Source organism: Suncus etruscus, chromosome 11, assembly GCF_024139225.1.
Source record: "Suncus etruscus isolate mSunEtr1 chromosome 11, mSunEtr1.pri.cur, whole genome shotgun sequence".
Taxonomy (NCBI): domain Eukaryota; kingdom Metazoa; phylum Chordata; class Mammalia; order Eulipotyphla; family Soricidae; genus Suncus; species Suncus etruscus.
In genome coordinates, this window is record NC_064858.1 from 20,367,361 (window position 1) to 20,395,340 (window position 27,980).

Sequence of the window (27,980 nt, forward strand, 5' to 3'; positions counted from 1 at the left end):
AATGTCCTCTGGAGTGCAGAGCAATCTCAAGTCATTTTGGGAAGGAACATTTACAAAAGCCTGCAGCCCTCATGTCTGAATGAGCTTTCTGAGTAGCAGTAGTGATTGCAGAAAAAGCATGAAGAGATTCAATTCCTGTCCCACTTCCTAATATTTGTGTTAGGTCCTTTCCAGTTGAGAGCTTCATATATTAAGTTTGAATATTTTGTTTTAACATCAAACATTATACATGATGCATTGATCTCTCAAAAGGAGAAAGGAGAAAGTTGGGGAACAATTATGGTTTCTACCATTTGCTTTGCATTATCCACAAACTACTTTTAGACATAGCAATACTTCCAAAGAGTTGCCTCCTGTGCCTTTTATCTCTACTCTTAACCCATGTTGCTGGAATAATGAGTGTTGACAAATACACTGATCATCTAAGAGTATCCACCCCTCTTTAGAGAAAGATTGAATGAGCATTTCTTTTAATTTTGCTTTCTTCTTGTACTTATAGCTGAGGTGCAGGTAGCTCCTTGGAAGAGCAAAGGTTGAAAGGCCCAATGACTTCATGAATAAAAAAGAAACGCTTAAAGCTTGCAAGGAATTTTGGGATGCAAAGGATTCTCAAGTTATACAAAGATGATTTTAAAACTTTTAATTAAAAACAATATTTCCATCTGGTGGGGATTGAGATATGAATGGGGAATGATGTGGTGTCTGCACAATGTAAACCCACTTCCCTATCTCCCTCCTCAGAGTTTCTGCGAAGGACTAAGAATTCCTCTGTGTGGCCTTGAATAAGACCCTCTGCTATAGGTTGCCTGAATTGCGTTGGCATTTCCTAGACTGCATCTTGCTTAGGGGCTAGATATAAAGAAAGTGAAGAGTTACGTGTAAATGTGTGATATGCTTTGGACCAGGTGAACTCGGTTTGTTCTTTACTTAATTATTTTGAGTACAATAATGGCTTGGTTTGCTGCTGGAGAGGTATCAGAGTGGCAGATTAACAGGAGACACTGTGAGAGCCGCTTAGAACTTGAATGAACAGGATTCCTGTAAGTAGGTGAGGAGCTTGTAGCCGAATTTCACAAGGAAGAACCAGATGTTTTGCATTACCTGGGAGCGTGTGATAAGAAGGTACCAGGTGAGGAGGATGAGGGCCATGTTGAAGAGGTACTGCATGTTCTGGAGCCTAGGAGCAGACAAGGCCAGCATCAGAACAGGAGTCTTGCCCTTGCTGTGACAAGCAGGCAGTGCCTCCTGGCATATTGATTTTCCACCTTCTACTACCAGAAAATTCCTGCTGAATAACCAAATTTCTACATTACTCTTCCAACAATTCCCTTACTCATCCTTATATCTACTAAAATCTTAAAAGTGCTAAAGACCTTAACTTCCTACTCAGAGTCCCTCTAATATCTATTACATGTAGATTTACTCCATATTACATGTGTTGGGGATACACCTTTTTATGTGTAGACTCTCAATTCCAACACCAAATAAAACCTCTTTTTCATTTTATTTTATTTTATTTTGGTTTTGGGGCCATACCTGGTGACACTCAGGGCCACTCCTGGCTATGCGCTCAGAAATCACTCCTGGCTTGGGGGACCCTATGGGATGCCAGGTAAACTGAACCACGGTCCATCCTAAGCTAGTGTGTGCAAGGCAGGCACATTACTGATTGTGCCACTGCTCCAGCCCCTAATAAAACTTCTTTAATTGCCCTTCCTCTCAGCATTCATACTGTACCATTATGTTTCTTCTGAACTAATTATGGTGAAAAGGAGTTCATGAAGTTGGAGGGGAGGGTTTGAAGAGTGAAGAAAGTTGTGCCCACATGACATCATATAGTTGAACACTGCTATTCTTTGCATTTTGCTATCACATAACTGTGATGAGAAACAACTTTATTTATACTTGAATTCTATACTCACCTATTTGAGATGTAGCAGCTGTTTTGATAAAAATAAATAATGCTTTCCCTCTAGGTGAGGTGTCACATGCACAGTGCATACAGGAGCCCATAAAATGCCTCTCCCTAATTCCTGTTGATATAAAACCAGTCACAGTGTAAATCTTTCACTACATTGACCAATAGTACTTACTTTTTCAAGTGTTTCTTAGCTTTGGGAATTCCAGATACATCCTCTTTCAGTAAGTATTGCTTTACTCCAAGAACATAGTTTTCGATGTATTCCAGCCAGTTCAGCCGGCGCACATCAAAGTTAAACATCTGAAAGGAAAGACTAGGCTGTGCTTGTACAGCAGACTCTCCTGGATGACCACTTCATCCATTTGAGCATTGTCCCTACATTAGGTACAATCCATGTACAAGATAATTTGGTCCCCTGCAAAGGATGCCTGACCAGTTTTTCAGTCAGTGCCACTTAAACTCAGATCAGGAAACACTGCACCTTTCGATGTTGTGAGGAAATGAATGAAACCAAGTTTAGAAAAAGGAGTATTTTTGGTAGGAGATAGGTAGCTAAAGTGTTTGTCTTGTAGACAACAAGTTCAACCCCCTGATTGAACTTCAAATGGTTCCTGGATAACTGTTGATTGTAACAAACCCTCTCCCACCCGTCCAATTAAAAAACATTTAAAGTAATGGGATAATACATAGATACCAAAACAGATTGTTTTACTCTTGTATAATATTGGTGTGTCCTATGAATGAGAATGTAAACTGGTACAACAATCTTGGAAAACAGCTGGAGGATTGTTCCCAACTCAGAAGTAAAAATACCAGTGTCTAACATTTCTGGGGATTTACTTGAGAGCAGTAAAGCAAATTGGGAACCATTACTTGCACCTGTGCTCACTGTAGCAGCAGCAATGGCTGTGGGAGAAGAGGCTACCTATCCCTAGAGGAGGACTTATTAACCACTATGGAAGACCAAAGCCAGCATCTAAATGACACTGGAAAGATCAGTTTCCTGTAAGGGACTGTGCTAAAGGAAAAAGCTCAGCAATAGGTTAAGCAAGGAGACCACAATACAGATGACATACATGCACCTACAATGATGGGTCTTACAGTGGCAATAAGCCAGTGTCACTTCAACAGAAGGAAAAGCTAAGGTTGTTGTACAGAATACCAAAAGTGAACTGACAATAGTGTAAAATAGCCAGTGAAATTTCTGAGAAGGCAGGGAAGGCCCGATTAGCTTTGGGGTTGCATTCATCTTCCTCTCAAACCAAAGAGTGAGTGGCAAGGTGTTATGAGCTGTAAAGACACAGTCAGTGATTCCAGATGCCAGGAAGTGGGCAATAACACTCAATTTGATTCCTGGTAGGTTATGTAGGGAATGACAGACACAGCCCTTGGTTGTAGGTAAGCATTGAGTGGCAGCCTTCCCCATTGCCAGACCACTTTTCTAATGGTGTGTAGACTCAGCATCTCCTTTAGTATTCCACCCATGCTCTACATTTACTTTTTGGTCTTCAGGGCTCAGCTCTGCCATGAGCATCTCCATGTTGTTCACGCTCCACTCCCAGCTGTGGTTTCCAAAGTACTCCACCATGTTAATTGTTCTCATAAGTTGGCTTATGATCTTCAGAAACCTATGAAGTGTCATTGAGGCAAACTCAGTACCAGATTGGGCCTCAGTGTGGCCACATAACCGGTGACAAACTACTCAGTATAAGAGTACTGGGTACTACTCACACCCTAGTACAGCTAATGAAATATCACTAGACTTCATATTTGAATCAATCATTGCTGGATACTAAGCCCTAAAACAGCCCTGCACACAGGTCCCCAATCAGCTCCAAACACTGGTCTCAGTACAGGAATTATTATTCCCACAAGCAGTCCCTGCCCACTAGTCCTGTGGGAGCTGGTGTCAGTTCTTCAATTATTTGGGACAAGGACACTGAATTCCAACTTTTGGCCCCTGATATGAGCACTAGGACCATTATCAGATGTCTAAAACATACAGTGCCACCATGTCTGGCCCTGGGTCACAGGACTTAACATTTTTAGAGCCTGGTTCCAGGCAGGAGACAGGAATCATGCATGTTCCACAGCTAGACATGAACAGACAGGGCCCAGATGCTAATTCAGTAAACTCAGGCATCCACCCTGTCCCTTCACCCCATTTCCTTTTCTGTAAACTTGGACCATAGGGGGCCCTAGGTTCAGCAAGAGTCAGTGACACCCATGAACTCATGAACTGGACACTCATGAAGTCTAGTGATATTTCATTGCTCCCCAAAGACTATTGTCACCAGGTGTGCCTAAGTTCTAGGCCTCTGCCTGACAGCAGACTTGAGGCAGGGTCAAAAGTTATCCCCAAATATCTCTTCCCATAGTCAGTGTGCCCATGAAGATGGTGACAACTTACCGGGGCTTCCTGCCTGTGAGCCACAGAAACAGGTCGTAAATGGCTGCTGGACCCCAGTGGCTGACAGCATTCCAGTAATCCCTGGACAAGTTACTACGGACAAAGCAGGCGTTGGGTATCCTGAAAGCTCTCTCAAAGGGAATTTTCTCTAAAGTAGCCATGAGCTTTATACCTGGAGATAAAATAGAGACCATTTATGAAGGGCTACCTGAGCAGTCAAGAATAAAGTCTGCAGGCAGTCTACCTTAGAGCCCTAGTATCTCTTGGTCCCCAAGCATGGCCAGGAGTGACAAACATATCTAATATTACCTATCCCAAAATTTTATCTTGGGGAAAGGGTTGGTACTTACCCACTGGGATTAGAGGTAACTACTGGTGGTGCTAAAGACCGTATTTGGTGTTATTGATGGAACTGGAGCCTTAACTAGTTGTTGGTTTACTGGTCCTACCCTAATCAATATTTGTACTCCACCTAATTGTGATCTGTAGTGGGATACTGGATTATTCCATATGTGGTATTCATCTTCTACTCTGGGGTGTAGCCTGGTTCTTGTCAATAAAAACAGGGGCCCGAGGAAGGCAGAGTCTCATTCTTCAGTTTTCTACTAAGCTGCATTCCTTCTTAGGAACAGAAAGCTTGGGTGTTTGAATTATTTGCTTGAGTGCTGAATTTCTGAACCCATCCTTGTACCTTTTCACTGTGTGGATTATTTACTGCGTCAATATTTGCTTCCAGACCTGCATCTACCTAGATCCTTGATTTGGAGACCTGGTTTTTACTAGCAATTTGGTCCCCTCAAAGTAATGTTAAAATGGTTGTGTCAGATGAGTGAGAAGACAAAAACCATGGGATAAATTAAGAATGGAGTTATTGTAGACAGTGAAACAGCACAAGTGGTACAGAGTGTAAGGCCCCAAATCTGAACCATGCACACTGCCTCCAGTAGCAATGTCCTGGGGTCTTTTGTGGATTGTGGTCCCTGTTAAAGAGAAATTCCTGGAACCTGAAAGCTTGCTTCTGAGTAGCAACATAGGGAAATGGCTCAGTCAACACAGGAAGTATCAGAACATGTTCCCTGAATAGAGTAGTATCTACTCCCATGTACAGCACAGTGCTCTTGAGCAGCAGCACCAGCTCCACTGCCATGCCACAGAATCCCTTACTCCTTTGGATGAGGAAAATCTAGCATGGCCAAAGCAGAAGACAATCTCTGTCTCTCAGTCTTCTATCTCTTTCTCTCCCCACACTCCCTCATTTCTCCTCTCTTTGTCTGCCTCTCTCTTATCTTCCTCCTCTCTCTTATTAGCCTAATCTTTATTTTAGATGCAGTGAATCATTTCCTGCCCGGCAATTTATGCCCATATATCCACAGCACCACAACCCTTGTTGTGACACTCTGCAAGCACAGACAGCAAGAACTTACAACCTAACCAGGTTATTCCAGAATATTCCAGAAAAGCCAAGTGCCCTGGAGTATATTTCACATTTTGAGAGCTCAAATATTATGTGTGTCTACAATGGCTTCTTTCATAAGTGGTATTTTAATTCTGTTACTATCATGGAGATTTATTTTTGTTACTCTTTTTATTTTTTTCAGAATTAGGTGAATGTCTGACTTCAATACAGCTTGATGATCAAAAGAACCTGGATTCAGGGAATTTTACCTTCCTTAAACCTCAGGTAAGCCACATATTATGGCAAGTGCTATAGCCACTGTACTACCTTTACAGACTCATACATTTACTCTTAATTTCTTTTAGTTTTAAGATCATACTGAAAAATGCTGAGGGCTTACTCCTAGGTCTCGTATGCGAAGAAGTCAATCCTGGCATTGTGGTTGTGGGTATTGATCCCATGTCAGCACATGCAAAATTAAGTGTGCTATTATTCTGGCCTGTAATTTATTATTTTTATTTTAATTAATTTTGTTACTGGGTCATACCCAATGGTAATCAGAGGGTCTTCCTCGCTCAGAAATCACTCCTGACAAGCTCAGAGGACCATATGGCATGCTAGGGATAGAATCTAAGTCAGACGCATCAAGATAAATGCCCTACCCACTGTGCTATTGCCTTGGCCCCTGTAATTTCATTTTTAAATAACTGCAGTGGAAAAACAAAAGCAGGACTAAAAAAGCGGACTCTAGAAAAACAGAACTTTATTTCATGCATAGTTATATAAACAAGCGTTCAATGATTTAACATTTTTAAATATTATTAGAAAATCAGTTTCTAAATGGAAAAAGAGGTGGCAATCTAATTATTGCCTGAGGGCAGATTTTTCTGTTCTAGTAGAAATAATGGACACTGCAGTTAGTAACAAAGTCAGCCAGACACAGGCCACAGGCACATTTATATATGACATTCAGTTACAGACACTGTCATATATATATACATGGGTAATCTCTCTCTCTCTCTCTCTCTCTCTCTCTCTCTCTCTCTCTCTATATATATATATATATATATATATATATATATATATATATAAAGGGGAAGAAATGTTTTGTATGACACTTGATCACAGACAGTGTTATAGACAGACATGGGTCATAGGCACTACTACATATGAAAGTCACAATATCACATAGAGACATGGATTAGAGGCATTATCTTGTGAAACAGGGTCCTAGACACTGATCCTTACAGACAGTGGGTCACACAAATGCAGTCGTACTGCTTAGAGCATTCAGCCCCCCATGGAGCACTGTTATCTATACAAACTTACCCATTTCTCCCAATTTACAAGGGTTGTGGGCACCTGATGTACAGTTGTAGATCTGTGTTGATTTCGGTCTGGAAAATCCAGAAAAATTCATGTGAGTGAAAGGGAAATACTAGGCAAATTGCAACAGAAAGGGGTCATAGTGCTCAGGAGCAGGGCCTCCTGGCACCAAGGCACATGGAGGCTGCATTGTAAGTGTGGGTACATGGCAGTGCTAGGTGGTGAGAATAAGCTCAGAGTACTTTCTCTATGGTCCTACTAGTTCTGCCCACACCCAGCCTGATGCTAATCAATTGGATATGCTAGAAAACTCACTATGCACCATTACTAACAGAAGCTGTGATAACACTCTGCTTATCACTGCCCTTGAAACTTCCAATCTGAGAAACTTTTTCTGCATAGCTCAGGGCATTGGCTAGGTGACTTGTCTACCACTGACCCTGTCTCCAGCCCCACTTACTGAGAGGTGCCCCGTAATGTGACCCTGTACTTTCTAAGCACCCATGTCATACCTATGCACTGCTGTGTACCAGCCAACAGACAAAATGAGGTTGATCACAGTATCCACTGGGATCACATCTGTCATGGCCCTTGGAGAAGCCTTCACAGAGCGGAGCAGCCCTTTCCCAGTCTGTGGAAGAGAGAGAACAGGACAGGTCTAGGTGCCATGAGTTATGGCCCTTGTGTGTATGGAATGAACATGGCCCAACTAAGATCTCTGCCATACCTTGGGCAATGTTACCAGGAAAAAAGGCCCTGAATCCTTCCCCAGACTCAGGATATATGTGGGGGAAGTCTTAGAAAGTAAAGATGCAGCTTTATACGCTATGTAGGAATATTCACTCTGAGCACAACACCATGAAACTAAGACAGACAGAGTGGCAGTGGAGTCCTCTTTCTCATTCAGAAATGCTATTTCTGCACACAGATCAGTACCAGATAAGAGCACAGCCAATCTGTTTCACTCCATGGCTGCACATTTCTTCCAGTCACACCACAATACACTATATACACCTATAGACTACTAGGATTACAATAGGAAAACAATGCAGAACCCCGCCATGTCTGGTGAGCAAAGGTGGTAGTTTAGAAGACCCAACCAATATCAACCAGCTATATAGCCTCTCTCATAAGGGCTGTAGAGAGAGGAAATGTTGAGGATTTTCAAGTAACTCAAAGAAACCATAGAACAAACAACTACTAATACTCAGAGAATATGAAAGTAGAATGTGAAAACTCCAAACAGAGATGAAATAAGTAAAATAACTTCTTATGGAAAATGAAAAGCACTGGAAGGCTTTACAAACAGAGTAGACAGTGGACAGAATGAGTGAGCTCAAATATGAGGTATATAATACCTACAAGCAACAGCAGTAGATAGAGTCTTAAAACAAATACATGGCTGACAAGCTAATTTGAGGCTGAATACAAGAGGAAGAACATAAGAATCAGAGATATTCCAGAGGGCTAGGAAGACAAGCCCTATGAAGAAACAACAGACAAGCAATCATTGTTGAGAAATTCCCATGGAGATCACATGCATCTTGTGTGTGTATGTATGTATATATATATATATATATATATATATATATATATATATATATATATATATATATATATATATATATGTCAGACCCTGGAGCTGGAGGTCTGACGGGTTCCTTATAAAAGAGATACAAATAAAAATACTCCAAGACATCAAAAATAATAAAAACTATAGATAGATATAGAAATCTGAAAGTAGCACAATAAAATAAGGAAATTACATACAAAGTAGCCTCCTTAGGATTATAGCAGATTTACCAAAGGAAACACTCCAGGCCTAAAGGCAATGGTGAGATACAGTGAAAAACTGAAATGAAAGCTTCACCAAAAATACTTTATCCAGATTCTCATTCCAATTTGAAAGAGATACACTACACAGAAACAACAGCTAAGGAAATTCATAGACTCAAAACCATCTTTAAAAGAAGAACTGAAGGGGCTACTGTAAGATAAAACAAATCCCACAAAATCACTGAGGTTCTAAAGAAAAGATGCCACAAATTCCATGTCAATCACAATGTCATTTAATTAAATGTGCCATTTAGCAGCAGAGTGACACGTGGTTAAAAAATTGAATCTGACATTTTGCTGCTTGCAAGAAACACATTTACCACATTTACTCAACTGAAACACAAATTCAAAGTCAAAGGTCACAAGAAAATTTTTCAAAAAAAAAAAGACAAAACTCCTTCAAGAAGCCTGGAGTAACCATAGTAATATCAGGTAGCATAGACTTCAGGCTCAAAAAGATTAGAAGAGACAGAGAGGGCTCCTTCACGAAGCCTGGAGTAACCATACTAATATCAGGTAACATAGACTTCAGACTCAAAAAGTTTAGAAGAGACAGAGAGGGCCATATCTCAATAATCAAGGGATATGTACACAAGGAAGAAATCATGCTGCTAAACATAGATGCATCTAATGAGAGCCAGCAAAATACTTAAAAGAAATGTTAATAGACTTAAAAAAGACATCATTAACAACACAATGGCAGCTTGAGAATTTAACACTGTTCTAACACATGTTGGTAGATCAACCAGGCTAAAACTCAACAAGTTTATACTTACTGGCTTTGGAAGATGAAATTGAATAGAGGGGGTATAATATACATATTATTCTCCAATGAATAGGAACATTCTCCAAGATATTCCACATATTGGAACACAAAACATACTTCCATAAAATCATGAGCATAGAAATTATATCAATCATCTTTTCAGAATATGAGGCAATGAAAACAGAAATGAAGAGATAAAAATAACTCCTAGAAATTAAACAGTTAACCAGAAAAGAAATTTAAAAAATTCCTGGAAACAAACAAGAATGAGGTCAGATGACCAGAATTTCTGAGACACAGCAAAATTAAGTTAAGAGGAAAGTCATTATATTTGCAAGAATTCATCAGGAAAGAGAAAAGAGCCCATATAAATAACCTGACTGCACAGCTGAAAAAATTGGAAAATGACGGATAATTTATAAGCAGGCAGGAGAAAATAATAAAACTTAGAGCAGAAATTAACAAAAATAAATCTAATAGATTACTGAAAACAACAGTTGGTTCTTTGAAAATATAAACAAGATCAATAAACCATGAGTAAGACTCACAAATTCACTAATAAAACATATCAGAAACAAAAAGGGGGCTATCACAAAAGACACTCAGAAATCCAAAAGATCATCAGATATTACTTTGAAAACCTCTATGCCACAAAATGAGAGAACTTAGAATAAATGGATAAATTATCATCCAATTATCCTATCATATCCTATCATCTCCCAAGGCTGAATCAAGATGATTTGTAATACGTAAACACACCTGTCACTATCTAAGATATTGAAATGACAATCAAAAGTCTTTACTAATCAAAAGCTTAGGCCCAGATGGATACAATTGTGAGTTTTTTCAAATCTTTAAAGAGGACCTACTGTGCATCCTTTACAAGCTATTCCAAGAAGTTGAATACACATAAAAATTCTGTTTCTATGAAGCAAAAATCACTGTGATATGAAAAGCAGACAGATACACCACACTAAAAAAGAATTTTGGGACAATAGTCTTGATGAACACGTATTTAAAAACCCTCAATAAATACTAGCTAATATGATACAACAATTCATAATATACTAGATAGAAGTCATCACAGGCATGCAAAGATAGTTTAATATATGCAAGTAAATCAACAGAATAAACCATGTTAGTTAAAAAAAGCAATTCATATGATCATATTAATAGGTGCAGAGAAAGCATTTGACAAGAAGAAGGTTTGTCACTGAGGTAGGCAGGGGGAGGGTGGGAAGGAAAATGGGAACATTGGTGGCAGGAAATATGCAATGGTTATGGGATGATGTTGAACATTGTATGACTGAAAGTTATCATAAACAACTCTGTAAATTTATTTCATGGTGATTTAATTAAAATTAAGAAAAATAAAGGTTCACTTTGAGGGGATGTTAAACCAGCAACACTCACATGGACAGATTTCTGAAGGAGAGTATGAAGGACATATTAGAAAAGAAACCATCATGCTGTGACTGCAGACTCATCTGATGCTTTAAGATTTAAAAACCACAATTGGTAGTTCTCTTAACTCTGTTAAGAACTAGATTCTGGTGCTCGCTTCGGCAGCACATATACTAAAATTGGAACGATACAGAGAAGATTAGCATGGCCCCTGCGCAAGGATGACACACAAATTCGTGAAGCGTTCCATATTTAAAAAAAAAACTAGATTCTGGGGAATATCAAGCTGATTTAATATCTGCCACAAGAATATTCTTCATGACTTTGATAATAATTGTGATGTCACTTTCCTGTGCTGATCAGAACATCAGGAAGAGACATCTTACATGTCGGTGGGCAGAGTAGCATCAGGGCAGATTTTGGGAGAGAACAAGTCTGACATTCACAATTGCAACTCTCCAAATTAGGAGTTGAGTTCATGACCTGTCTTCCTGGCAGTAAAACCTACCACCAAATAAAGGGGCTATATCAGCCTATGTTCCACCAGAGTAGCTGCTGTAGCTGTTCTTGCTGCACTAAGCCAGGCCCAATCACAGGAGTGGATGAGCCATTTGAATCATATGGTCTAGTAACCTTCATGTAGATTGGGCCTGGCCACACACACCCCTTGTATACCTACCGCAATAATGAGTGCATTGAGTCCATTCAGGCTATCTACCCAACCCTGCAAGGAGAAAGCATCAATTAACTGGTTGCATTTGGAACATCTCGGTTAAGTTTTCCCCACCCCAATAACAGTAATAAGGAGATGCTAAAACCAGAACCCAATGACAGCGGCATGCCAGGGGCCACTTGCACTTGTTCGGCATGAAATTGTTCATTCTTGCACCCTAGAAGGGCCATTGTCATAATGCACAAAGGACTGGGTTTTGTGACCCACAAATGTTCTGAAAATCCACTGTTTTTCATTGCCTACAGATAACTCAGCTCCCATTGGAAAAGTCTCAGATGTGACAGGCACAAATGATACAATTACTACCACTGTGAAGCAGTGATACAGCAAACTTGAGCAGTCCTGGGTACATGTGTCGTATGCTGTACCACATGTTGATTGCATACAGTACTGAGCTATATGGGCATGTCAGAGGGAAGGTGGTGGGGACACTTCAGATGGAATCATCCCCTAAGTATACCCACTGAGTAAATAATGAGTTTGCTGCTGTAGCCCACATGTGCGGCTAGGGAAAGGAATACAGTGGGGGCTGTGGTCACTCAGTTAGGGCATCTCTCACTGAGCCCGAACCAGCCGTCAGGGTTACAGTACTCATTATTCCTGATCCCACACTTCACAGATAGCTTTATGAAAATTGATTGCTCTCCATGCCCTTCTTAGAAAAGATATAGAAGAGTTGAGGCAAGAGGAACACAGGCCACACACCTGGGTTTTATTTCTGGCACAGAATGCTACAGAAAGGAACATGGAAGTAAATAGAGTTAAAAACAACTATTTTTGGGGAAAGGTGCTTGCTTTGCATGTGGCCAATCAGGATTTGATTCCTGGCATTCCATTTTGTTACTCAAATTTTGCCAGAAGTGATCTTGAGTACAGAGCCACAAATAACCCCTAAGCACTGTCAACTGTTACTCCCAAACAAAAACGAAGCCAAATAAAAATCACTATAATTCCTAAACTAAGGGCTTTGATGAGGTTTGTTATTCTTGTCCATTCTAGCAGAAAGGACAGTGCTGTCTTCCCAGAGAAGTGTTTCGCATGTCCATTAACAACTAGTGCTAATGATTAAATCTGGGTGGAACCCAGGACAGTCTCACTGTGAGCACAGAGGTGAAATTTACATAGTGGTGAGGGCATACTTACTGGAAAAGGTTCCTGCCAGGTAGCTCCCACGATGGAGGGCCTGACAATGGCCATGTTTAGGTTCTGACCCTCCATATGCACCACCATCTCTGCTAGAGCCTTGGTATAGGTGTAAATGTTTGGCCAGTCTCTGAGCAGCTTGGGGGTGATTTCATCAATAATGGCATCATCTAACCACCTGAAGACATAGAAGAGAAGTCTAGTATACCAGACAGCAGACAAACAAACAAACAAACCAGTCATATGCTGACCTGGGATTCAGGATGTGTGGAGCTCTTGGTGCTCATGGTGGAAGATGGACTTACTCACATGACTGTGCAGACAGAAGTCTGTACCCACCATGCCCCATGCACAACATGGCTTCCTAGAAAATCCCAGTTAGTCCATGTCAACAAGCTCAGCAGCACACAGCAGCTGCAGATGATTCCTTCCTCTTGAGAAGTTCCCAGGATCTCACAGTACATCCTGAGCACAGGCAAGGGAATGTGAGCACAGAGTTGAAGGGGCAGCCCAGCTGTTACATGCCCAGCTGGAAACAATCTTTCAACATTCATTTTTAAATTTCTAAAATTCCATTTGGTGCCTAAACACACACAAATAAATATGCAGCTGTTCCAATCAACCCATGACAAATATCTACTCCTAGATATCTACATATCTACTCTTAGATATGTGTTTATTGGTTATACTAATTGTTTTTTTTGTTTTTTTTAATCTTTATATAAATACCGTGAATACAAATACGATTGTAGTTGTATGATTTCAGTCATGTAAAGAACACTTCCCTTCACCAGTGCAACATTCTGACCACCAATGTCTCAAATTTCCCTCCTCCCCACCCCACCCACACCTTTCTACTTCTCTCATTCATTCAAATAGTTAGGATAGTTCTCAATACTGTTATTTCTCTAACAGCACTCATCACTTTTGTGGTGAACTTCATGTTGTGAGCTGCATCTTCCAGCCCTCCTCTCGTTTGTCTCTGAAAATTATTGCAAGAATGTCTTTCATTTTTCTTAAAACTCATAGCTGAGTGAGACAATTCTGCGTATTTCTCACTCTCTGACTTATTTTACTCAGCATGATAGATTCCATGTACATCCATGTAGAGAAAAATTTCATGACTTCATCTCTCCTGGTGGTTGCATAATATTCCACTGTGTATATGTACCACAATTTCTTTAGACAGTCATCTGTTGAAGGGCATCTTGGTGGTTTCCAGAGTCTTGCTATGGTAAATAGTGCTGCTAAGAATATAGGTATAAGGAAGGAATATTTGTATTGTATTTTTTGTGTTTTAGGGTATATTCTTAGGAGTGGTATAGTTATATTGTATGGGAGCACAATTTCCAGGTTTTGGAGGAATCTCCATATCGCTTTCCATAAAGATTGGACTAGACCAGTGGTAGGCAACCTGCGGCTCACGAACCACATATGGCTCTTTACACTTTTAATTTGGCTGTTCTCTGTGCAGGGCGGCTGCTCCAGGAGTCAGGACTCTGCTCCTAGCCTCTGTCAGTGCACACCCTGTGTGGATCTCAAAATAAATTTCAATCGTGGTTTTGGCGAGATATGGCTCAGTTGACCACTGGAGTAGATGGTATTCCCACCAGCAGTGAAAAAGCATTCCTTTCTCTCCACATCCTCACCAGCACTGCTTGTTTTCCTTCTTTGTGATGTGTGCCAATCACAGTGGCATGAAATGGTACCTCAAAGTTGTTTGGATTTGTAACTCCCTGATGATTAGTGATGTGGAGCATCTTTTTATGTGCCTTTTGGCCATTTGCATTTCTTCTTTTACAAAGTGTTCATTTTTTCTCCCCATTTTTGGATGGGGTTAGATGTTTTTTCCTTGTAAAGTTCTGTCAGTACCTTATATATTTTGGATATTAGCCCTTTATCTGATGGGTGTTGGGTGAATAATTTCTCCCACTCAGTGACTGGCTTTTGTATTGAGGACATCATCTACTTTGAGGTGCAGAAGCTTCTCAGCTTAATATAGTCCCAATTGTTTATTTATCCTTCCACTTGTTTGGAGAGTGATGTTTCCTTCTTAAAGATGACTTTATTCTCAATGTCATGGAGTGTTTTACCTATATGTTTTTCTATATACCTTATAGTTTAAGGTCTTATATCAAGGTCTTTAATTCATTTGGATTTTACCTTAGTACATGGTGTTAGCTGGGGGTCTGAATTCACTTTTTTGCAAGTGGCTAACCAGTTGTGCCAACACCATTTGTATAAGAGGCTATCCTTGCTCCATTTAGGATTTCTTGCTCCTTTATCAAAAACTAGGTGGTTGTATGTCTGGGGAACATTCTTTGAGTAGTCAAGCCATTCCACTGATCTGAAGGTCTGTCTTTATTCCAGTACCATGCTCTTTTGATAACTACTGCCTTGTAATATAGCTTAAAAATGGGGAAAGTGAAGAGCTGAGCTTGGAGAGCACACATGACAGGAGTTTGTCTCTTGCACTGACTGGTATGTGGTGGGCACTGGGCTGGACAGCTAGCCAAAGAACCCCCCGGACTGCCAGTTTGTTTGAGGGGCCAGATTTCACCATGCCAGAATGGTCTTCATGGCCACATCTTGTAACCTGGGTCTTGGGGGATGGAATGGGGTGAATGAAAACTCTTCCCCGCTCCATTCATTCACAAGTTACAGAGGCAAGAGCTGGGCTTGGAGATAACACATGCCAGGAGTTTGCCCCTTGCACTGGTATGTGGTGGGCACTGGGCTGGACAGCTAGCCAAAGAACCCCCCAGACTGCCAGTTAGTCCAAGGGACCATATTCCCCCACGCCCCAGAATGGTCTTCATGGTCACATCTGGTAACCTGGGCCTTCGGGGATGGGATGGGGTGGAGGAAAACTCCTCCCCTCTCCATTCATTCACAAGCTGCAAAGGCGAGAGCTGGGCTTGGAGACCACACATGCCAGGACAGCTAGCCAAAGCAGATTTATTTCAACCATAGTGGCCCCTCTGCAGGAGTGTCCTTTTTCTTTTCTTTTCTTTTTTTACCAATAACCATTTTCAAATGCAATTGGACACATTTGTGCCCGTGTGACATATACCCTCTTTAACATTGTTCAAAATATTCTAATTCTTGATAATTTATAGGAAATGAAATGGAATATCCTATAAATAAAGGATAGCACTCAAATTGATCTCTGAAGTCAGTGTCTAAGTGAACGTTACTTTCTTTACAGTTGTCCTCTCTGACTGCCGAGCCTTATCCTTAAATATTTCACCTATACAATGTATATAGCCCCTCTTCTATATTGCCTTTTCACACCCAGAGACTTTCTACTCCCTCCCATATCCCAAGCCGGATTTGTTATCTCCCCCTTATTTAACCCTCTTTACCCTCAGTTTTTAACCTGTTAGGCACCAAGACCGACCTCCTTCCCAACAGACCACCATCCAGCTCCTCAATGAAAGACACCCTCTCGATCCCTCATCTTGTGTCTCAGCAAGAAACCACAACCAATAAGCCTCCTGACTCAAGCTTGTGACCCCTCTCACTGCCAACAAATCGTGGACGGTTGCATGAAACAGGATTCAGCTGCAGCAAATCCTGCAGCTCAAGGACACTACAGGACTCTGAAATGCCGCAAATCATATCTTAAACTCTAGACCAAAGTCTGTGATATGAAAAAGTTCCTTGGCATTCACTCCCCACAAGAATATCTCGGAAGACCTAATTGGGAGGCCTATATTGCCTATGTAAGCTTAATACCTTTATAATAATGTATCTTAAGATATGTATTCCTAAATATACAGATAGCCCCCCATTACTTTCTTCAAATATCTTTTTTTCCTTTTTTTTTCAATTTCCTTTTTTTATATCTCAATTTCATCTATATATTCTAATTTTATATATATATATACATATTTTCTCTACCCTCACCAGTTTTGGTGCTGCTTAGTACAAAATCTAAGTAAACGTCTTGCCTGGGACAAAAGCTCAGACCACACCACAGATACTGTATATGTAGCCTGTCATCCTTAGCCAGAATAGCACCAGCAGTACAAAAGGACACCATACGTTTTTGTATAGGCACAGTAAATAAGGGGAAATCATGGACTCAGACACAAGATCTTATCTTCTAAGGATAAGAACTCACACTTTTTACACAAAGGTGCCTCCAATCCTGGACATATGTCATGTGGATACAACTCAGTCTCCACAAGATTGGACAGTGTTAGTTCATTCTCAAATCCTAGATCTCAGACATAGAACTGAAGCAATCCCCCGCAACAACTCCAGGAACTAAGCTCTGTTGGGAAATATACTTGTGCCAGTGTTAATATACAATGAGGACAGCGAGGAAACAACAAGTTGACCTAAGACCAGAAGGTCCTATCACATCACCTAACACTAAGTGGAAACCAGAAGATATATCGTCCTTTGAACTATAAAACATAAGAGCGCTAACTACAGAAAACTGACTTTGACAACCAGGACTGAGTAGCATGTACCTTGAGACCATTAAGGAAAACCCTACCCTAGGCTATAGCCCAGGTCTCCTACAAAAATCAAGATTTCTTAGTGCTGAGGCCCAATTCTGACAACAGAGACTGAGCAGAACCTTTGGAACCATAATTTCCTAGACTTTGGCTTAGGGAACGAGCAAAAACATGGAGCACATGATACAAAAAACTGAACACACCAGCAATGTTGGAACAGTACCTCTAGAACCTTAAAGACTCTATCCTAGGCCTTGTCCTAGAACTTGCACAAATACCAAGATAGCTTTCTACAGTGGCCTTATTTTCTCAACCATAACTGAGAGGAAGGGTTCCTGACAACACACACACACACAAAACAAAAACAAAAAAACCTGGGATATGTCAATGAGAAGGTGTGGAGCCAGTGGTTGTTCCCATGACAATTATGCTTTAAGAGTGGAGAAACCCTGAATCTCTTAGGCCACGGAAATTTCCTTCCTTCCCCAATACTTACTGTGCCTTTACAAAAAATGGTGGGGTAACACCAAGCCCTGCCACTGCACCACTTTTTCTGGTTTTGTTTTGCTTTATTTTTTGTTTGTTTTTTGATATTATTTCACTTCTTTTTTTTTCTTCCACTGTTTTCTTTCTTTTTCACTGAGGATGAAGTGGAACACAGCTGAGCAGCCAAGCTGGGTTTCTGACAGGAACTCAGCTCTGAGCTGTTACAGAAAATCTCCCTTGTATGGATTAAAACTGAGTGTGATCCAGAACATTTGGGATTTCCCTGACATGAATACCCACCTGTGTTTTTCAATTGAAACAGATTACAGGCTTATAAACCAAGAAGAATGGAAAAATCATCTGATCCCAGTTCTTCAGTGTTGTGTGAGAGCCCTGTTTGGGGAATCAATTCTTTGATCAGGTGCTAAGGTGATGGAGTAGAAAACCAGACTTCCTCCATGCAAAGCCTGGTGATGCCTGAGCATCTCTCTGGTCCTATGCTGATCCCTTTTGTTATCCTATGTGGATCCCCTAGTCTTTGGTCCTATTCTTAGTTTTAGACCATATGTTGAGCTATGAGATACCTCAGCCCCATTTCATCCACATCTAAAGGGTATTGGGCAATGCAATGGCAATATAATATGGCACTGTTTTCTACTAAAATGAGGGGAATCTTATGTATAAAAACAAGCTCTTATTTCCTAGGGATAAGAACTCATAAATTTTATAATACCAGGCATCTGTCACCCTAAACATTTTCATGGGGACTTGGCTTAGACTCTATGTAATCAGGCAGGGACCTTCCTTCCAACCTTGACTCTCCAGATCCTAACCTTAGAAGTAACACAGTCACCTGCAACAGCACCAGGAATCAAATTGCCTCCAGGCAGTTCCTAATACAACTCTGGCACAACTTGCTCCAGGTTGACATGATATCCTGATGATGAGAAAACAGCAAAAACTTGATCTATAAGCAGGTTGCTCTAAATCATCACATACTTGTAAGATGAAATCAGAAGACACTCCATTCTTTGATCTATGCAAAAACCAAGATCACTATTTACAGAAGAAGACTGACTTTGACAACCACACCTGAGCACAACTTTTCCTGGGACCCAAAAACAAAACAAAACAAAAAACCCTAGCCTAAGCTTCAGCATAGAATTTATGCAAAATTGAAGATTTGTAATTCCACATGTCTGACTTTTATAACCTGACTGAGCAGAACTTCTAGAACAATAGGGAAAGACTCTATCCTAGGCTTCATCTTAGGATCTGTACAAAAACCAAGATCTCTAATCACAGACGAGTGACTACAACAACCATGACAGAGTAGAACTTTTGGAGCCATAAAGCAAGACTCTGTCCTATACTTTGTCCTATGATTTGTGCAAATATCAAAATCTCTAGTTACAGAGGACTGATTTTGACAACCACAACTTAGCAGAACAGTTCGTGGCACCATAAAAAGACCTTTAGGTTTGACAATAAGCATGTCTGGAGCCTGTAGTTGTTCCGATGACAGTGTGTTCAAGGGTGGAGAAACTCTATATCTCTCAGGCCAAGGTAATCCCCTTTCTAATTTCCCAATATTTACTGTGCCTATGCAAAATACAAACACACACAAATGCAGAAAACCTTTCCACACCAGCCCCATTTCCATTTTTATTTCTTGTTTTTGTTTTGTTGTTATTATTGTTGTTGTTGCTGTATTTTTGTAATTGCTTATTTTGGTTTGATTTTTTCTTTTTCTTTTTTCTTTTAAATTTATATTTATAGCTTCTAGATGGGCTCTTCTCAGATTTTTTTCCTTTTTATCCCCAACAGAATCAGAGAACTTGAATCATCTTGTCCTGCCTCATAAATTGAGGGGAGAAAAAGTGGATGGTATGATGAGCAAACAGTCACATAAATATTGAGTGGAAATAAAAAATGATCAGACCTGGATATAAAACCCAAAGTCAATGACAACAGAATGAAGATACCCTATCTACAACAAGCTACATACAAAGGAGATCTGTCACACTAGCAGTCCAGGGGACAAAGGGATGAGGTAAGGGATGCATGCTGAAAACAGTGGTGGAGGGAAGACAATACTGGTGGTGGGAATGGCCCTAATTCACTTCCTCTATTAACTGTGAAAGACTTGTGATAAAAGAAAAGCCTATTGGGGGGCCAGAGCAATAGCACAGTTGAAGGGCATTGCTGATCCAAGACAGACCTGGGTTCTATTCCCAGTATCCCACATGGTCCCCTGTGCCTTCCAGGAGTGATTTCGGAGCAGAGCCAGGAGTAACCAATGAGCACCTCCAGGTGTGGCCCAAAAACTAAACAAAGGATATTGGAAGCCATAACAATGGTGAATGGTCCCATCTCTGTGCTGTGCCCATAACTAAAGCCTTTTCTGAGCAGAGCCACAGCAGACGTCACATGTTCCAGTAGACACTGGCTTGCACATGTGTCATGTGTGCTTCTGCAGGGACATTAGTCATCCTTTCTTCAGCTAGGATACAACCTGTGGATTTCAGAAAGCTCTCTGTATCCATGATGTAAACCCTTAGCTATCAGAGACATCTTATCACTAGCAACTTCCACCTGTTTCATTCTCTGTCTTGAAACTTTGATAACAGGTGACAGAACTATCAGAGCATCGTCCAAAAAGGGATTTGGGTTTTAGAATGAGCATGCAGGAGCATAGAATTGAGAAGATATGCCCAGGACTTCTCAAGCTCACTGCATCTTTTTTTACACACAGTTTAAAAAAACAAGCAACAAGAATGGGCCAGAGTGATAATAAGTAGACAGGGCACTTGTCTTGCACACAGCCCACACAGGTCTGAATCCAGCATCCCATATGGTCAGGCACTGCCAGGAGTGATTCCAAAGTGCAGAGCCTGAAGTAAGGCCTGATCATTACCATTTGTGGCCCCAAAACAAAGCAAACAAACAAATAAAACAACACTGAGGAAAATCTGGTGTTGAATGGAGGTGAACTAAGAAAGCAGACACAGGTACACTTCAGAGTCAGAGCAGAGGTGAGGCACTATGGAAAGAGTCACAAGAATAGCAGAAAAGAGCCTTCAGTGTAGGTAAATACCACCATCCATCTTTCCACCCATTTATCTGCCCAGCATTACTAACCCCTTCAACCCTCTGTCCCTCTAGTAATCTTGTCTTGAATAAATCCATGGACTATCCCAATAGAAACTGGGAACTGTCATCTAGTGGACTACTAGATATATATAGGGCATTCCATCCCCAGAAACCTGAAATACACATTTTTTTCCAATGCACCTGGGTCATTCTCCAGAATTAACCACACGCTTGTCCATAAAACATATCTCCATAAAATCAAGAGGATAGAAACTGTGCAGACTACTTTCACTAATGACAAAGGACTAAAATTAGACATGAACTACAAAGGAACACAGAAGAAAAAATTTAACATCTGGAAATTAAACATCTTACTAATGAACAACCAGTAGGTCAGAAATAAAATCAAAGAGGAAATCAAAACTTTCCTGAAAACAAATGACAATGAAGACACAAATTATCAGTTTATGAGACACAGCAAAATCAGTACTGAAAGGAAAATTTATAGCTTTGCAAGCACACTTCAGGAAGAAGGGGCCTACATGAATAGCTTAATAATACGACTTATAAAATTAGAAAATGATCAACAAATGGAACCAAAAATAAATAGGCAGAAGGAAATAACAAAGCTTAGAGCAGAAATCAATGGAGTGGAAATCCAAAAAACAATCTGAAAGATCAAAGAAAGCTAAAGTTGGTTCTTTGAAAAAATAAACAAAATTGATAAACTACTGGCAAAACCCACAAAGAAAGGGAGAGAGAGAAGCTTGCTAAACTGGATTAGAAATGAAAAGAGAATTGTTAATTAATTACCAAACACAGACCTCTCTCAGCTTTAAGTAGGTCTCACCATCCAGGTGAGATTAGTTTACGGCTTTGGCTGAGGGGTAACAGAAAACCCACACCCTCCTTCTTTAATCACACACAGCAGTCTTGCCGGGATGAAAGGGAAAAAGGTTTAGTGAAACCCATTTTAGAGTCTTGTACCCAGTGCCTGTGACCTTACTCACTCCACAAGGCCGGCCCAACGACAAGCTTACTTACTCCATAGAGGCGATGATTTTCTGGGGCTCCGTGGGACATGGGTACACCACCTCATCTATGTGTTTGAGGTTGCAGTTGGAATAGGCAGTCGAGATGTGGACAAAGGCTTCCAGGCTGGGCATCTGGCTGGCAATGTTCAGAAGCTGCTGTGTGGCTGTGACGTTAAGCTGCACAGCATTTCTGCAGCAAAGACAAGGCAGGGTCCATTCAGACCATCAGTGCTGCTTTACAGCTCCCAGAATCTGCTGTGGGGCCTGGCTACAGCTGGCTGCAGAGATGTAGGTGGCACATACTTGGCACAGTGATTCCTGAACCAGGACTTGACCTGATTACCTGCAGCTTACTGGGCTTCTGACCATCCCAGAGGGAGAACCAGAGGTAAAATACTATAGGCTATTTCCAATAGGATCTTTCCAATGAGGTGAATTCATTGTGTGTGTATGTATGTATGTATGTATGTATGTATGTGCAGATGTGTGTGTAAATTAAACACAAACATCTTTCTGATGAACTGAGAAAGGTTAAAATCATGATCTTTCCAATGTTAAAATGGTCATCCCTAAAAGACTTTCTAGGAGATGAACAAATGTCAGTATTTGGAAATGTTTCTTTTTACTGAGAATATATTTTTTTAAAAAAAAAACTATAAAAACAGAGAAGAAACAGAGTGGCATGATGCTCAAAGGGCTGGAGCTCAAAGCAACATGCAGAAATCTGAGCACTGAACCTCTGTTTTCAGGGTAGCTACAGAGTCCCACTCCCTGCTCTGGATGCTCCAAATAACACCTGCACCCAGAGACAGCTACCTCAGGGAGACATTGAAGTGCACGGTGGCAGCACAGTGAAAGATGAGGTTGGTGCTGGACAGCAGTTCCTTCATGTCTTCCTTGCTAATGCCCAGATCCTGATGCTTGAGATCAGCATAGATGGCTTGGATCTTCTCATGCACGTTTAGACTTGTTTCTCTGACTTTATCAAACAGCTGGAACAGACACAGATAGCAGCACATAGGGACCACCTCCACCAACTCTCCTGGCAGTCTTTGTGCCAGCCCCAGCTCTCCCCATTCCCTTTTGAGAACACATGTTTCATGAGGAAATACCTACAGGAGCTGTGAAGAAACACTGCTGTCTTGACACTCAGTCCTGAAAGATAGTAGCCTGAGGAACAGAGGCCTCAATCAGGCTTCACAGTCTGAGGAAGTGACAGTCAGAGGCCAGTAGCAATCCCTGGTTGGTTCTGTTAATCATTGGGCCAGAAAATCCTGGCAAGACTCTTCATGTTCTGATTTCAAGGGGAGACCAGGGAGGTTTTGCTAAGAACTACCAATGTGAAAATCTTCCAGCATAAATATTTCTAAAGCATAGCATGATTCTGGAATTTTTTATGTAGTAATGTCAATAAATTAAAATTTTCAAATGTACTCTTTAAATTTAGTTTTTTAAGGTTTTGGGGCCATATCTGGCAGTGCTCAGGATTGATTCCTGACTCTGAGTTAAGGGATCACTCCTGGGGCATTCAGGGAGCCATATGAGGTGATGGGAATCAAAGTGGGGTCAGTCACACCTAATGCCAGCACCCTGCCTACAGTACTCCCTCTCTGACTCTCCTCTTAGGCTTTGAGCTCAGTATTTCTTTGAACATCATGACAGGATGACTTATCTGTAGAGTGGATTTGAACCATGTTCTTCTAAGCACAGGTAGGTTTGGAACTGTGGCAATCTCTTTCTGATGTTCTCTAGCACCATGGAGGCAAATCATCTCAGAATAAAAAGAATAGCCTCTTGCCACCATCAGTGAAGTAGACGAAGGGGCAGATGTGCCAAAAAGTTAATAAGGCTTCATGTGTGACTTTTTCAAAATATTTTCTGTGTGTGTGCTGTCAGGGCAGGGACAACAGCTGGACTTGAGAGGTGAAGGCACTGGATGTAGAGGTGCACTCAGTATACATACTCCAAGTGGCTGCAACAACCAGTGGCTCCACCGGTAGTACACAAAGCCAACTACTGTCCTCCATGTGTCTTATTACAAAAAGTCTGGAGAGAATACCTACACCAATGACTCACAATTAACGTGGTTTAATACAGAACAAAGATATGGGCCTGTCAGGAACATTGGATAAGGCCAAATATAAGGACATTAGACCTGTTTGGAATCCCTCATACTGGGATGAGGGAAGGAGAGAGAAAACAGAGAGAGAAAGAAAAAGAAAAAGAAAATTGGAGAGGAAGAGAAAGGACAGAGAGAGGGAAAGAGATTATATTGGATTATTTGTACCATAATACCAGTGGAAGAAAAACCAAGATTGGTTGCCTTTGCCATAGCTTGAGCTGGGCAGTGTGCCTCTGGGGCCTATGCCCCTCCTGATAACAGACACTTGAGTCAGAGGCCATGAGCAGCATTTTATGATAAGTATCAATTGACAATTAACAGCCCAGATTGAAGGCATGCTGGGGCATAACCAGAGTAATCTATAGAGAAAAGGGACAGTATAATCAGGATTTCCAGAACCCAATAACATGGCTTCAGATAAAAGTCTCTCACAGGAACAGCACAGGAGGCCATGAACTGCAAGAACTGACCAAGGTATTTATCCAGATGTCTTTCTTTTTTTTAGGTTTATAGGTCACACCCTGCTGTGCTTAGGGGTTACTTCTGCTCTATGCTCAAAAATCGCTCCTGGCAGACTCGGGGACCATATGGAATGCCGGGATTCGAACTACCATTCTTCTGCATGCAAGACAAAAGCACTACCTTCATTCTATCTCTCCAGCTCCTTATCCAGATATCTTAAAGTTAGTGAGAGAGGATACAGAAATTCAGCAGTGTGGTGAACCACTAATGCAATAGTCTCGCACCCTCATACCATATTTGAAGTTAATAGCTGCCCTTCTAATTGAAGGGCGAGTACATTGCTCAGATGCTCCTCCTTCTTTGTGTTATGCCCAGCCACTCCAATCACTTTAGGATTGGAGGTGTTGGTAGCACTAATGTTCTAACAGCCTTTGCTTATTATCCCTTGGAGGGCTTTCCATCTGAATGCCCACTTTCAGCCCCTGAGATTTATGAGAAAGAGTTTAAGTAAATCACTATTCATGTCAGGGTGATAGACTCTGATTATACTGAAGAAATAATAAATGTCATTCTAGTACTAATTGTTTGAACATTCATCTTTCTGTAGACCTGCCATTTAACATCTTCTCCAAAATCCCTTCTCCTGCCTTTTATGCAAAGCCCTTTCTATTGTTTTCCCTGTGCTCTTCCCTATCCTGGATTTGTTACTTTCCCTATTAATCTCCATTATCTCTAAAGATCCACACCCCTTGTGCCCTGGAGAGCCCCCCACCATTTCAGTCTCACTGGAACAACTTCACATGATGCAGTCCAGTCCCTTACTCATCACCGTGGACTGCTACTTGCTACCAGAATGACCATATTGATTGGCTTTTCCATTGCCTTCCTGGCTGCTCTCTACTGACAGATTACCTTGTTAGTAGAATCGACCTACCTTGGACATGATCACAACAAAGTGGGTTATATGTGTATATATTTGTATGTATTTCTTGGGTAATAATAATGTTATACCTCTGAATTGTGGATAATGCACCAAAACTGTGCCATAGTCCCCTGGTACCCTAATAGTATATCTCATGGATCTACTCCATTCTCTCTCCAATAACACCTTGCCTACACAAATTTACCACCTAAAGCTCCCCCACCCATGGATCTTTTGACATATCTAATACTTTGTGGAAATATCTTTTCTTAGCATCTTTGCAGAGTTAAAAGGGTTGTCTTAAAGGAGTACCTGTCATTAGGCTTTAAAATTGCAACATCTGAACTGCACCTGTGGCCTAGACCCTGAACATGTGTCATATTGGCTTGATTTAAACTTCAATTGCTCTGAGATTGGCCTAACACCCCAGAATATAGTTCACCTTAGGACCTTAGATAAAACCTGGATAACCTTTGGTCCATCCTAGCAATGACATGGGACATGAGCAAGTCCTAGAGTGCAAGTGTAACGTTTTACAATGCAGGCTTTGTGCCACCTGGCAATGACAAGTAACATGAGAGAGCCAAGAGTTCAAGTCTGATGTCTTAAAATGATAACCACTAATGAGAAGAAGATGAGAGAAATGGAGCCTTTAGTTTCCCCAGGAGGAAGAAGGACCCTCTGGGATTAGCAAACTAAAGACTAGCCTGAAATCTGCAACTAAAATACATGACCAAATGCTTCCTGAGAAAGACCACTGTGCTCTAATCTAAATCTGGGTTAAGGGTTTTTAATCCCAGGTTTTCTGCACCTATCCAAAATGACGGCACTTTTATCACTTTGCAAAGATCTCTGCTCTGGCATAATGGTTCTACTCACCCATGCTGTTGGTAATTCTGATAGTACTGATTCTGGGATCCTGCCTTTTATGGGGAACAGTAGTACATATAGCAGGGGTCTCAAACTCAATTTACCCGGGGGCCGCAGGAGGCAAAGTTGGGGTGAGGCAGGGCCACATAAGGGATTTCACTTACCGAATATTCGCAATAAAAATCGCATTAGTAAAGAAAAAAAATCGCAAAAATATCTCATTAAACATTTGCAGACCCCGAACAAAACTGCTCAGGGTATGCGAATGTTTAATGCGATTTTTTTCTTACTAATGCGATTTTTATTGCGATTATTCAGTAAGCGAATAATCATGAATACTGCGATATTTGAAGGCTGGCCGCGGGCCACAAAATGTTGTATGGAGGGCCGCAAACGGCCCATGGGCCACGAGTTTGAGACCCCTGACATACAAAAAACATGGTCTATTTAGCCCATCTCAAATGTTTGTATTTAGCAAACAGAAAAGGGTGACATATAGCTAAAAATACAGAGCCTAATAGAGCAAACATCTTGTTTTACTCCATAGATAAATATCTTTTTATGATTCCTAGATAGAGGAAAAAATCTCAATATTCTCCCTAGACAGTAAATGTCCTGTTTTTCCTCTCTGGATAAAGACTATATCCTGTTTTTCCTTTAAACAGAGTACACATCTTGTTTTTTTTTCTTACATGGAGTACGTATCCTATTTTTCTCCTAAGCTGTTTGGATCTTGTTTAACTATAAAAAAAGTTGTTCCCCTTAATGCTCTCTACTAGCCTGGGATCTGACTTCACCAGTCTTATTTATAGAGGTGTGTGCGTGTGTGTGTGTGTGTGTGTGTGTGTGTGTGTGTGTGTGTGTAAACTTTTCTAACTATAATAAAGTTGTTCCCCTGAACTGCCCTCTACTGGCCTGGGATCTGACTTCATCAGTCTTATTTATAGAGATGTGTGTGTGTTAATCACCTCCACCTCTATTCACCAGTCTTATTTATAGGAGCATGTGTATGTCTGTATGTATGTGTGTGCGTGTGTGTTGATCACCTCCAACTCCATTCACTTTATCCTAGCCTGGGATCTGATTTCACCAGTTTTATTTATAGGTGTGTGTGTGTGTGTGTGTGTGTGTGTGTGTGTGTGAATCACCTCCACCTCCATTCACCAGTCGTATTTAAATGTGTGTGTGTGTGTGTGTGTGTTGATCACCTCCACCTCCATTCTTTGAAATAAGATCACTGAGGTCCTAAAAGAGTGTATCCCTGGTGTAGAGATAGCAGGTCCACAATGCTGTTCAATAGAGCCTGCAGTTGTTCACACTTGCATTCAGAGATTCTGGATAAAGCAGGGGAGCATTCCCAGCCTTGTCTGGACACACACCCACCTTAGAACTGAGCAACTGGTCCACCCTCTGTTGTGGCGTCTGCCCAGCCTTGGGCCTCACCAGGATGTAGATGACCCTAAGGTCAGGGCTCGTGCGCAGAAGCTTCTCCAGAAGTACCTTGCCCAGGAAGCCGGTGGCCCCAGTGATGAGAATGGACTTGCCTTCGTAGAAGGTTGCGATCCTGGACATGACTGCACACACAGG

At 41.1% G+C, this 27,980-nt stretch overlaps 1 protein-coding gene and 1 non-coding gene across 2 annotated transcripts; one reads left to right on the forward strand and one right to left on the reverse strand.

Annotated features, from left to right (window-relative positions):
- Positions 1-1,014: 1,014 nt before the first annotated feature.
- On the reverse strand, positions 1,015-27,980 carry LOC126022009 (fatty acyl-CoA reductase 2-like). The gene is made up of 11 exons (XM_049782885.1): positions 27,777-27,980; positions 22,834-23,009; positions 22,028-22,207; positions 12,936-13,113; positions 11,739-11,783; positions 7,566-7,684; positions 7,057-7,124; positions 4,332-4,503; positions 3,420-3,549; positions 2,094-2,221; positions 1,015-1,177 (listed from the first exon to the last, which is right to left on the reverse strand). The coding sequence occupies exons 1-11, from the start codon at positions 27,963-27,965 to the stop codon at positions 1,015-1,017; spliced, it is 1,548 nt and encodes a 515-aa protein (XP_049638842.1). The 5' UTR covers positions 27,966-27,980.
- On the forward strand, positions 11,209-11,315 carry LOC126023430 (U6 spliceosomal RNA). Its single transcript, XR_007500553.1, has one exon. It is a non-coding gene; the product is annotated as a U6 spliceosomal RNA (small nuclear RNA).